The following is a 13,892-nucleotide window of genomic DNA, read 5'->3' on the forward strand; positions in this document are numbered from 1 at the left end:
CTTCAAGGTTTTACTGCTAACCTACAAAGCATTACATGGGCTTGATCCTACCTCTCGTTCCGATTTGGTCCTGCCGTACATACCTACACGTACGCTACGGTCACAAGACGCAGGCCTCCTAACTGTCCCTAGAATTTCTAAGCAAACAGCTGGAGGCAGGGCTTTCTCCTATAGAGCTCCTTTTTTTTGGAATGGTCTGCCTACCCATGTGAGAGACGCAGACTCGGTCTCAACCTTTAAGTCTTTACTGAAGACTCATCTCTTCAGTAGGTCCTATGATTGAGTGTAGTCTGGCCCACGAGTGTTAAGGTGAATGGAAAGGCACTGGAGCAACGAACCGCCCTTGCTGTCTCTGCCTGGCMGGTTCCCCTYTYTCCACTGGGATTCTCTGCCTCTAACCCTATTACAGGRGCTGAGTCACTGGCTTACTGGTGCTCTTYCATGCCRTCCCTAGGAGGGGTGCGTCACTTGAGTGGGTTGAGTCACTGACGTGATCTTCCTGTCTGGGTTGGCGCCCCCGCTTGGGTTGTGCCGTGGGGGAGATCTTTGTGGGCTATACTCGGCCTTGTCTCAGGATGGTAAGTTGGTGGTTAGAGATATCCCTCTAGTGGTGTGGGGGCTGTGCTTTGGCAAAGTGGGTGGGATTATATCCTGCCTGTCTGTCCGGGGGTATTGTCGGACGGGGCCACAGTGTCTCCCGACCCCTCCTGTCTCAGCCTCCAGTATTTATGCTGCAATAGTTTATGTGTTGGGGGGCTAGGGTCAGTCTGTTATATCTGGAGTATTTCTCTTGTCTTATCTGGTGTCCTGTGTGAATTTAAGTATGCCCCTTCTAATTCTCTCTTTTTCTCTTTCTTTCTGAGATAAGGCTGAGTATAGCCCACGAAGATCTTCGCCACAGCACAAGCCCGAGGGAGGGCAAAACCGKACAGGAAGATCACGTCACTGACTCAACCCACTCAAGTGACGCACCCCTCCTAGGCATGGCATAGAAGAGCACTAGTAAGCCAGTGACTCAGCCCCCATAATAGGGTCAGAGGCAGAGAATCCCAGTGGAAAGTTGGGAGACGGCCAGGCAGACACAGCAAGGGTGGTTCGTCGCTCCAGAGCCTTGCCGTTCACCATCACACCCCTGGGCCAGACTACACTCAATCATAGAACCTACTGAAGAGATGAGTCTTCAGTAAAGACTTAAAGGTCGAGACCGAGGCTGCGTCTCTCACATGGGTAGGCAGACCATTCCATACAAATGGAGTTCAGTAGGAGAAAGCCCTGCCTCCAGCTGTTTGCTTAGAAATTCTAGGGACAATAAGGAGGCCTGCGTCTTGTGACCGTAGCGTACATGTAGGTATGCACGGCTGGACCAAATCGGAGCGATAGGTAGGAGCAAGCCCATGTAGTGCTTTTTAGGTTGGCCTTGTAAGTGTAATCATTCATTTTTGCAAAGAAATTAAATATGCCTATATTTAGAATTCCATTCTCAGACATTTCTTGAACGCCTATTACTGTAACTCAACTGTAGTCTCGTGCATATTTTAATGATCTTTATAGAGTCAGATAAACAGGTTAATAGGCTAATTTCATAGTCTTATTATGGGTCCGCATGTAAGGTATATATAATATCATACATGATAAATATTACCCCCCAACAGAGGAGTTACTCAAAGACTCTGTGTCCCTGCTCTAGTTGAGGGAATTGGAGTGGAAGCATTCTCTATAACAGGGATAAACTGCAAGTAGCAGTACACAGTTTCCCAAACGTGGATGCATAGTTGACCTACCCCATAATGAAGGGGTTCTTCAACCTTGTAGTGTATTGCTGCAGACTACTCCAAGGCAGTGAGTGCTGCCACCTCTTATTGGAGGCTTCTGGAAGGGATTAGCGGCCCTCTCAAGGGGATGACCCAGACCCTCCACAGCCTGAGGAAGAAAACTATGCTAGGGGCCACTGTAGCAGGTGGCCAGCCTGCTGCAGGCTCCTCTTGTTAAACTGTATTTAGAGGGCGGGAAGGGTCCCTTGGGTGTTTTAGGGCTCCAGGCAGAGGTTAACAGAGCATCTGAGGGTAGTGGTTGGTTTTCATGGTATGTTTTGATAGTGTTCTCGTAATCTTCACCGACCCCCCCCATATAGGCCTACAGTGCATTTTATTATTCAAAGACATGACATAACACTGTGTAATACAGTACGTTACAGGAGTCAAAATATTTACTGTGTATGTACAGTAACTAGAGTCTAGATCATTCAAATGTTTATGCTTCAGTGCCTACCAGGCCAAGAGCTCAGTCAGTTCATTCTAGTTCACCGAGCACACTAACGGCCAGACCATTCCTTCCCTCATCATCAGTCTCCCTCCTCCTTCCTTAGTCAGCTGTTCAGACCCTGCATCTGCCCTCCCACAAGTCTTCCCCAAATAGTCCCATCAGGCCTCTCCCTCCCCGTCTCTCTCTCTCTCTCTTACTTTCTTGCTCTCTCTTTCTCTCCTTTGGGAGTTGTGGGCAACGAAGTTAAGAGATGAAGATAGTTTAAACTCCCTCGAGTAATGTCCTGCTTCTCTAATTGTAGTTAAGCCACTGCCACTTTATACCCACTAAGAGGAAATACTACTTATCACCCACCTTAACCCTTTACTGGCGACATGTCATAACTGATGTGCTAAATAGTTAAGCGTCGACTGGGACCTGAATACTGATCAGATTTGCCATTATGAGAGAGAGAACCCCGATGAGGTATTTGTAGCTGTCTTTTATATAACTAGGCAAGTCAGTTAAGAACAAATTCTTATTTACAATGACGGTCTACCCCGGCCAAACCCTAACAACACTGGGCCAATTGTGCGTAAACCCTATGGGACTCCCAAACACAGCCGGTTGTGATACAGCCCGGAATCAAACCAGGGTCTGTAGTGACACCTCTAGCACTGAGATGCCATGCCTTAGACCGCTGCGCCACCCGGGAGCCCGTGTAGGTGACCGCATAGATGAAGTCTTGTGAAGTTCTATCCTTAAGACTGTCTTTTTACCCTTATATAGAATGTGATCCTGGCTCCTGTGGGCTAAGCCAGCCCCTCTGTCTCAGTGGGGACCCCCAAGCTGGGTATATAACTCTTCCAGAGATGGTCCTCTCTCAGCCTCCACCTCGACACACACGGTCTCACTCACATACTTTCCCATCCAGGACAATGGCCCCTAAGAAGCCCGAGCCGAAGAAGGAGGTGGCAAAATCGACCCCACCGGCTCCGGAGCCAGAGAAGCCCAAGGAGCCCGCATTTGACCCCAAAAGCATGGCGGTGAGTGTCCAACTCGTAGCTCTAGAATGTATGTTGTAATTCTACGGTCTAACCTCTCTGTGAGTCTTTGCCGTCATCTCCTCTCATCCACCTGTGTTTGTAGTAGAACTTATGGCAGTAAATATGAGAGAAGAGGATGCTATGCTTAGTTGACGAGTTAGAGATGTGTTAGTTGTACAGGGAAGTCTGTCAAAAGTTGAGGGATTTGCCTAGTGAAAAAGCCCATTGTTGTATTAGTTGGCAAAGTTCTATTGGCAAAGTTTCTTGGCGTGGCTATCCTCTGCAAAGGATGTGACATTTTCAGTGAAGTAATAACCTTTCAGGTTAGTTATGTTCTGGTCATTAAACCGTCTCTGCTTGGTACAGTAATTGTTGAAGATAACATCTGAATGAGATTATGTTGGAGGTAAATCAAAGTATATTATAAGCGTTCCTAATCAATTACATATTTTTTTATTTTCTGTTGGCAACTGGCATTCACCATAGGATCAAAGACTTGTTGGCGTAGTGGCACACATCTGACAAAACTTTCCAGCAACTGGATCAAGCAAACAGTTCATAGAACTGTTTTATGTTCCCAACATGCTCTTTCAATGGAAAAACAACATTTCAGCCCATAACTGTTCCTCGTCAGGTTGTTTTTCTCAGGGATGTTAAAAAACAAATTGGGCTGGTATTTGGTGCCAGAGATGTTCTACACCCGGATTAATCTGCATTCTTCTGTCTCTCTGGGGTTCTAGAACAGCCTTTCTAACGGGTCGCCAGCCGGGAACTTTGCGTTCCTATTGTTCTTATATTAGTCTGTGTTGGCCACGGGTACAGTGGAGGAGAATTAGGTTTCACACAAAGCCCACCATCTTCAAACTAGGGGGCCCTGTTACTCTTGGAGACACAAATGGGGTGTCCACAGCTGACATTGGATGTTTTCAAAGAACTCCCCCCATGTCATGTACATAGGATGTGCCTCGGATGTACCTCATCCTTCACAATACAATTGCTAAATGTGCTTACAATCATGAGCTGGGCAAAATCAGTAGCAATATCCCACTATTGAAGTGTTCTTTTTTTCTATTCCAGATGGAGTTCACTGCAGACCAAATTGACGGTAAACTGATCTTCCTTTAAAAAATCCAACATCTTTTGATGTCAATTTTACTATTTGTTAAGGGGAAAGTTTATTGGATGACCTGACCTGTTGATGACTTACTAGTTTCCCCAGCTAACCCTGGTCATATGTGTTCTTCCCCAGAGTTCAAAGAGGCCTTCATGCTTTTCGACAGGACCCCCAAAAGCGAGATGAAAATCTCTTACGCCCAGTGTGGTGATGTGATGAGGGCGCTGGGCCAGAACCCCTCCAACGAAGAGGTCATGAGAGTCCTAGGGACACCCAAGCCACAGGGTCAGTGGGCACACCAGTATTCTATAGACATTGTAAAGTAGTAGTTGTCACATGTTCACACAGACATAGACATCAATAATTTGCTCTGCAAGTGTATCCACCAGGAGCAACATTTTAACTGACGGCATCACAGTTTGTAGACATATCTGCCTTTTGACAATGACTCCAGCCTTTGAACATGTGCATGGTCACACCCATTGCTTAAGTCGCCATCTTTCTCCTACTTTCCGTTATCTCTTTATTCACCTTGAGCTCTGTAGAGGCTTGTATGTTGATGAGTTGAGTTGGTTTCATCGAAAGTAACTCCTTCCCTTGCTCACCGTGCCACTATAGAAATGAACACTAAGCTGATCGGCTTCGAGACCTTCCTACCAATGTTCCAGCACATCTCCAAGTCCAAGAACCGGGGTACCTTTGAGGACTTTGTGGAAGGACTGCGTGTCTTTGACAAGGAGGGCAACGGCACCGTCATGGGCGCCGAGCTGCGTCTTGCACTCGCAACTCTTGGTTAGTGCCCATGTTCTATGTAGCTATAATCTCATGTTTATGATGTGATTATAGATGTGTAATGTATGCTCTATGAAGTTAATGTGAAACCGCTAAGGGTATCTGAATAGAGGATTGGTTTGGGGTTTGGCTTCCGTTATGGAAAAACCACACGATTTCACATGTGACATTTTATTTCACATGTGAAATTTCAAGTGATTTTCACGTGATCATGTAACCTTTCACATGTGGATAAAAAATTTCACATGTGAATATTCTTCACATGAGATTTCACTGGTGATGCCCTGCAAGCAAAAATCTGTCGTTAGGGTGTCCCCGGAAAGTCACGCAGTTGGAGTGTTTTCAACTTACATATTTGGCCCACTTTTGCATACATTATTATAACGTGTATGTTTATTTATACAGTAATTATTATTCAACATGTCCTCACCTGGGATTTGGACTCACAAACTCTTGGATCACGGCATTCAGATCTTCTTGCTATGCCACCATTTCTGTGTCAATGACCGATTTCACCTGTATTCCTACACATTGGACTTCAAAGTAAATCTCATCTTTTTTTAAATACACTCAAGAAAAACTATTATATTGATCATAGTGATTGAGGAGTAACATTAAAACAGAATAATATGGTGCACCAACATTAAACTATACAGAAAAATATCAAATTGCTGCACTTCTGAGCATGTTACAGACTGTGGCACAGGAGAAAGATCAGTTTAACCTAAATCCAGAAGTTGTGAGTTCAAATCCCTGTCAGAATCTAGGTGATGTGGGTAAGGCGAAGTCAGGCGCAGGACACAGAGATGAGTAATAATAGGAACTTTACTCAAAAATAATCTTCCAACAAGGAGAACGAAAATCCAGAATCACATAAATGAGACAACTGACAACAATAAACACGCACAAAACCATGATGGCTCCAGAGGGTTAAATAGGGAAATAATTCAAACGTAATGGGAACCAGGTGTGTACAATCAAGACAAAACAAATGGAAAAAGAAATGTAGATCGGTGGAGGCTAGAAAGCCGGTGACGTCGACCGCCGAACGCCGCCCGAACAAGGAGAGGCACCAACTTCGGCGGAAGTCGTGACAATCCCAGGTGAGGTCATACTGAAAATTCAGTACAAGGATTGTCATTGGTTAAAGACTTTTACACTACTTTAGCTGAACAGCATACCACTTACCTTAAGACCCCTACATCATTGAATTACTTCCCTTACAATAAACATGTGAAATCTGCAGTTTCACATGTGTTGTCACGCCCTGACCGTAGATTGTTTTGTATGTTTCTATTTTTAGTTTGGTCAGGGTGTGATGTGGGTGGGTATTCTATGTTGTAGGTCTAGGTTTTCTATTTCTATGTGTTTGGCCTGGTATGGTTCCCAATCAGAGGCAGCTGTCTATCGKTGTCTCTGATTGAGAGCCATACTTAGGTAGCCTGTTTTCCCAATTTTGTTTGTGGGTGGTTGTTTTCTGTTTAGTGTATGTCACCTTGCAGAACTGTTTCGTTTTCACATGTAGTTTTATGTTATCACATTATCACATTATCTTCACATGAGATCATGTTTTCACATGTAGTTTTATGTTATCACATTACCACATTATCTTCACATAAGATCACGTGATATCATGTAATTACGTGAGATCACATGTGAAACACATTATGATCAAATGTGAAATTCATGTTTTTTTTGTAAGGTTTGTGTCTTTGAGGAAGGAGTCTTTAACATCATTTGAAAATGTCTCCCTCCGTTACACCGGCAGGAGAGAAGATGACAGAGAAAGAGATAGAGGTAGTGATGGAAGGACAAGAGGACAGCAATGGCTGCATTAACTACCAAGGTGACTACTTCATGCAGTGTGCTGAGGAAACTTACTGGTTCCCACCTATAGTTAATACAATCTCTGTTTCTATCTCTCTATTTCAGCCTTTGTGAAACACATCATGACTGGGTGAATGATCAAGTGAGTACAGCATTTTAACTGTGAAGTACATGACCTTTTTGTCTGCACCCTGAGTCGTGCATCAAACTGATGCTGTATGTTCAAACTGATGATGTGATGAAAGTGAAATGACAGGTGTCTCTCTCTGTTGCAGAATTCAAGATGTCGCTGACCTGAATCTCTCTTTTGTTCCTCTCCTCTTTCGTTCAAATCCTTGTCCTCAATGTGTGTGACCGATTCTGTCTGTGTGTGTGTGTCAGTGCGTGTGTGTCACAACGTTTCGACAATGGAAATAAATGTTCAATGTCAAACATCTGGGTCCAAAGCAATGCTCATCTTTATATCCACGGTGTGGTTGAGTGTCTGTTTCAAAGTGACAATATTGAGAGATTGGTAACTATTTTCAAAATGGCGTGCACTTCATCTGAAAGAGGAGCACTGTGTAGTCCCTAAAGTGGGGGAGATCCTCTCCTTCTTTGGTGGTCCCATTGAAACCCATGACGTAATGGGTCTCTGGTGCATTCTTAGGATTCACATGTCAAAAGCCTGCGTCTGTCACGTACGCACATTTAGACTCGCTAATGGAGCAATGACGCGTGATAACATTCCAAACAGGTGAGTGACAACTGTGCTTCTGCTTGTTAACTACATACCTGTGAGGGTTGAGGATTTAGAGGGAGGGAGGGAGAGCAAGTCGTGAAATGTGTATATTCATGCATGTACAGCATATTATGTTGCTAAGTAACTGTTTTCTACTGGTAGAACACTAAATGGAAACATGGCCTTGTATCTATGTCAATTCAGTCACATCAGAATGCCCACTTATTAGCATAATATGTTCAGGGATCTAATTTAACCGAAGCACAATTCATAACACTGAAACCAAAAACCGAAATTATTATTGCCTCAATGGAAATGCGAACTGGCGCCAGAACAGTTGTATGCTGTAGCTACTGTAAATCAAAGTAAATTAACAATAATTGGAAAATCCCTAGCTTTGCTGGTGAGATGGACTGATTCGGTGCCTTGAGAGGATCTGACCCTATACACAGAGGATGAGACAACTGTTAAGAACTCTCCCTATTTGGTGAGCGATGCCAGAGCCATTGGGTGCAGCTGCTGTTGACGTAAGCTGGAGCTTATGGACTGTTGTACCGACCGGCTTAACAGCCCTGCAGATGAGGAATCATAAAAGCTAACCCACCCATCCTCTACCCCAATATGGACACACACACACATACACACACACATTTTTCTTAAACAACAAATATGTTTACATGATCTACTTCCTCATAAAACAGCCCATATAGGCCTGTCTCTGTCTGTCTCCCTCCACCCGTCACCTGTTGGTCGTGACGAGACACCATAAACGTTGGCATCCCTTCTTTGCCTTTTTCACACATGACTTCAGCTAATCCACGTCAGCTGTTGTTTTCTCTTTGTACTTGTAGGGTTGGATGATATGTTACAGTGTGTGAGTATTTGTGAGTAAGATGTGCGTACCAACAGCTCTAGTCTTTACCCAGTGTATAGAAGAGGAATCTAGAGAGGGAGGGGAGAGGAGAGGAGGGGAGGGGTCTATGACAACACACAAGTCTGGAGGGAGGGTAGGAAGGTAACCTCCCTGTAAAAGTCTAACATCAGATGCCAGATAATCCTCTGGACAATAGCCTTGGCCTGTAAACAGTCCAACAGCCGCACAATCCCCCCCCYCGAAATACACCCTTGACCTCTCCCTGAAGACTGGGCTTGGGCCGGAAAGGAGAAGAGGGACACCTTCCAGACATGGCTGGTCAGTTGGTGTAGCACTCTCCGATTTGTTTTGTTTTATAGCAGAAAAGACGACGGAATGATGTAAAGAGTTTGAGTCACTGACCAGTAGGACTTTAAAGCAGTAATGTTAGTGCAGTGTATTGAGTGTCACTAGTAAGTATGCGTCAATGCATGTGGTAAATGCATGCACATGGTAAAACACACCGAATACTTATACAAATACTCTAGTACTGTATGTTGGTTAGTAATGTTGGTGTGTATGTTGGTTAGTAATGATACAGAACACATGCATGTGTATCGCAAAATGTAGACCGGTAAGGAAGTAGCAGACACTAGTATATGACTGACAAAAAAAGGCTGACTACAGTACATTACGCCATGTTGTGCATAGTGCTGTGACCTCACAAAGACACAAGTTTTAGCGTGGGAGACATGAATGCTTGTACCAACTCCTTAGAGCAGAGTCTATGATTGTACACTGAGTGTGCCAAACGTTAGGAACGCCTTCCTAATATTGAGTTGCACCCACTTTTGCCCTCAGAACAGCCTCAATTCTGTTCCTAGGCCGTCATTGAAAATAAGAATTTGTTCTTAACTGACTTGCCTAGTTAAATAAAGGTAAAATAAAATAAAAWWAAAWAAAAAAATTCGTAGGGGCATGGACTCTAGAAAGTGCCGAAAGCGTTCCACAGAGATGCTGGCCCATGTTGTCTRTAATGCTTCCCACAGTTGTGTCAAGTTGGCTGGATGTCCTTTGGGTGATGGACCATTCTTGATACACACAGGAAACTGTTGAGCATGTGTAAACCGGTGCGCCTGGCACCTACTCCATACCCTGTTCAATGGCACTTAAATCTGTTGTCTTGCCCATTCACCCTCTGAATGGCACACATACACAACCCATGTCTCAATTGTCTCAAGGCTTAAAAATCATTCTTTAACCTGTCTCCTCCCCTTCATCTACACTGATTGAAGTGGATTTAACAAGCGACATCCATGAGGGATTATAGATTTCACCTGGATTAACCTGGTCAGTCGATGTCATGGAAAAAGCATAATGTTTGGTAGACTCAGTGTAAGTCTGTGCTGGGGGACGTTGTCCAGAGAAAGGATGCCACCTTGTGGCTAAGAAATCAAGGAGCTTTTTCTCAAATCAAATCTAATTGTATTGGTGCCACACACATGGTTAGCAGATGTTAATGCGAGTGTAGTGAAATGCTTGTGCTTCTAGTTCTGACAGTGCAGTAATATCTAACAAGTAATCTTACAATTCCCCAACAACTACCTAATACACACAACTCTAAAGGGATGGAATAAGACTATGCACATATAAATATATGGATGAGTGAATGCCGAGCGGCATAGGCAAGGTGCAATAAATGGTAATAAATGGTACAGTATATACGTACATATGAGATGAGTAAAGTAAGATATGTAACATTATTAAAGTGGCATTGTTTAAAGTGACTCGTGATCCATTTATTAAAGTGGCCAGTGATATGAGTCTCTATGTAGGCAGCAGCCTCTCTGAGTTAGTGATTGGTGTTTAGCAGTCTGATGCCCTTGAGATAGAAGCCGTTTTTCAGTCTCTCGGTCCCAGCTTTGATGCACCTGTACTGACCTCTCTTTCTGGATGGTAGCGGGGTGAACAGGGAGTGGCTTGGGTGGTTGTTGTCCTTGATGATATTTTTGGCCTTCCTGTGACATTGGGTGCTGTAGGTGTCCTGGGGGGCAAGTAGTTTGCCCCCGGTGATGTGTTGTGCAGACCGCACCACCCTCTGGAGAGCCTTGCGGTTGAGGGTGGTGCATTTGCCGTACCAGGCAGTGATACAGCCCGACAGGATGCCCCTGATTGTGCCTCTGTAAAAGTTTGTCAGGGTTTTAGGTGACAAGCAACATTTATTCAGCCTCTTGAGGTTGAAGAGACGATGTTGCGCCTTCCTGACCATACTCTTTGTGTGGTTGGACCATTTCAGTTTGTCTGGGATGTGTACACCGAAGAACTTAAAACTTTCCACCTTCTCCACTACTGTCCCTTTGATGTGGATATGGGGGTTCTCCCTCTGCTGTTTCCTGAAGTCCACGATCATCTCCTTTGTTTTGTTGACGTTGAGTGAGAGTTTGTTTTCCTGACACCACACTTCGAATGCCCTCACCTCCTCCCTGTAGACAGTCTTGTCGTTGTTGGTAATCAAGCCCACTATTGTTGTGTCGTCTGCAAACTTGATGATTGAGTTGGAAGCGTGCATGGCCACGCAGTCATGGTTGAACAGGGAGTACAGGAGGAGGCTGAGCACGCACCCTTGTGGGGCCCCAGTGTTGAGGGACAGCGAAGTGGAGATGTTGTTTCCTACCTTCACCACCTGGGGGCGGCCCGTCAGAAAGTCCAGGACCCAATTGCACAGGGCGGGGTTGAGACACAGGGCCTCCAGCTTAATGATGAGCTTTGAGGGTACTATGGTGTAGAATGCTGAGCTGCAGTCAATGAACAGCATTCTTACATAGGTATTCCTCTTGACCAGATGGGATAGGGCAGTGTGCAGTGTGATGGTGATTGCATCGTCTGTGGACCTGTTGGGGCGGTATGCAAACTGAAGTGGGTCTAGGGTGGCATGTAAGATGGAGGTGATATGATCCTTGAATAGTCTCTCAAAGCACTTCATGATGACAGAAGTGAGTGCTACGGGGCAGTAGTCATTTAGTTCAAAGAAGGTGTTTAGTTTGTCTGGAAGCGAGACGTCGGTGTTCATGACGTGGCTGGTTTTCTTTTTGTAGTCCGTGATTTCCTGTAGACCCTACCACGTACGTCTCGTGTCTGAGCCGTTGAATTGCGACTCCAATTTGTCCCTATAACGACGTTTCGATTGGTTGATTGCCTTGCRGAGGGAATAACTACACTGTTTATATTCAGCCATGTTCCCAGTCCTCTTTCCATGGTTAAACGCGGTGGATCGCATTTTCAGTTTTGGGCGAATGCCGCCATCCATCCACGGTTTCTGGTTAGGGTAGGTCTTAATAGTCACAGTGGGTACAACATCTCCAATGCACTTCCTTATAAACTCACTCACCGAGTCAGCGTATAGATCGATGTTATTCTCTGAGGCGTCCCGGGAACATTTCCCAGTCCGTGTGATCAAAACAATCTTGAAGCGTGGATTCCGATTGGTCAGACCAGCGTTGAATGGTTCTAGTCACGGGTACATCCTGTTTGAGTTTCTGCCTATACGACGGTAGGAGCAAGATGGAATCATGGTCGGATTTGTCGAAGGGAGGGCCTTGTATGCATCGCGGAAGTTAGAGTTGCAGTGATCGAGTGTATTGCCTTCACGAGTGCTGCAATCAATATGCTGATAGAATTTTGGTAGCCTTGTTCTCAAATTTGCTTTGTTAAATCCCCAGCTACAATAAATGCAGCCTCAGGATATATGGTTTCCAGTTTACATAGAGTCCAGTGAAGTTCCTTGAGGACCGTCGTGGTGTCTGCTTGAGGGGGTATATACACAACTATAACGATAACTGATGAGAATTATCTTGGGAGATAATATGGCTGGCATTTGATTGTAAGGAATTCTCGGTCGGGTGAGCAGAAGGACTTGAGTTCCTGTATGTTGTTATGATTACACCATGAGTGGTTAATCATGAAGAATACACCCCCGCCCTTCTTCTTCCCAGAGAGGTGTTTATCTCTGTCGGAACGACGCATGAAGAAGTCCGGTGGCTGAATCGACTCCGACAACGTATTCCGAGAGAGCCATGTTTCCGTGAAACAGAGAACGTTACAATCTCTGATGTCTCTCTGGAAGGCAACCCTTGCTCTAATTTTGTCTACCTTGTTGTCAAGAGACTGGACATTGGCAAGTGGTATACTCGAAAACGGTGGGCGGTGTGCACGCCTACAGAGCCTGACCAGGAGGCCGCTCCGTCTGCCTCTTCTGCGACAACCTTGTTTTGGGTCGGCTTCTGGGATTAGATCCACTGTCCTGGGTGGTGGTCYGAACAAAGGATCCGCTTCGGGAAAGTCGTATTCCTGGTCGTAATGTTGTTAAGTTGACGTCGCTCTTATTTCCMATAGTTCTTCCTGACTGTATGTAATAACACTTAACATTTTCTGGGCTAACAATGTAAGAAATAATACATAAAAAAACTAAATACTTCATCGTTTCCTAAGGACTCGAAGCGTGGCGACCATCTTTGTCGGCACCATCTTGATTCCTGTTCCCATCTCTGTTCCTACTTGATTGCCTTTAGTTGAAATCTAACATAAATCTGCCTCACATGCCTAAAACTAGACTAGAACAGAAAGACATATTCTGTCTTCTTACACTTCTTACACTTGGCCCTGTGATAGACTAGTGTCCTGTCCAAGGGGTGTACTTGTACATTAAGCTGCCTCATGCTATAGAAACAGCCAAGGCACGTGCAAGGCTACTTACTTACTTACACTAATATGGCAATTAAATATTGCAATTAAATGAACAGTGCCATACCATAGCCTACACACTATTATGCAAAGCTGTAGTGAGTGTCAATATGGAATATACAGAACAATTTCAAACCACAGAACTGCAGGTGGGATTTACCTTATTTTATTTGGCTTTGAACGACCTTAATCAGTAATAAAATATGAATATTTATTTCACGGTATGTTAAGACCAATTGTTAGATATTGTTAACAATTTAAGAGAGGAATAATGTCAAATCACCTGAAATAAAATGCAGACCAAACACACCATAGTAATTTCAGACATGTACCATCTGCCTCTTTCTCCCCCTCTCCCTCCTTTGTCCCTAACTGGAGAAAAAAAAGCATGCTTATTCTCAAGGGGTCTGGGTTGCTAAGCAACTCCAGGGGCTAACCTCAACCCTGCCTTGTGGTTAAGACTTCCTTAATAAAATGTATGACACAATGCAATGCTTTCTGGCAACACTGTATGCAACATGTATTACACATGCAAACCACTGCTTTGCAAAATAGCAG

General features: G+C 44.5%; 1 protein-coding gene across 1 annotated transcript; it reads left to right on the forward strand.

The window, feature by feature from the left end:
- The first annotated feature begins 3,036 nt into the window (after window positions 1-3,036).
- On the forward strand, window positions 3,037-7,454 carry myl4 (myosin, light chain 4, alkali; atrial, embryonic). The gene is made up of 7 exons (XM_024012564.2): window positions 3,037-3,287; window positions 4,365-4,392; window positions 4,537-4,686; window positions 5,020-5,193; window positions 6,962-7,039; window positions 7,126-7,162; window positions 7,296-7,454. The coding sequence occupies exons 1-6, from the start codon at window positions 3,114-3,116 to the stop codon at window positions 7,152-7,154; spliced, it is 633 nt and encodes a 210-aa protein (XP_023868332.1). The 5' UTR covers window positions 3,037-3,113; the 3' UTR covers window positions 7,155-7,162; window positions 7,296-7,454.
- Window positions 7,455-13,892: the final 6,438 nt, after the last annotated feature.

The sequence above is a fragment of the Salvelinus sp. IW2-2015 genome, linkage group LG20 (genome assembly GCF_002910315.2).
Source record: "Salvelinus sp. IW2-2015 linkage group LG20, ASM291031v2, whole genome shotgun sequence".
NCBI lineage: Eukaryota > Metazoa > Chordata > Actinopteri > Salmoniformes > Salmonidae > Salvelinus > Salvelinus sp. IW2-2015.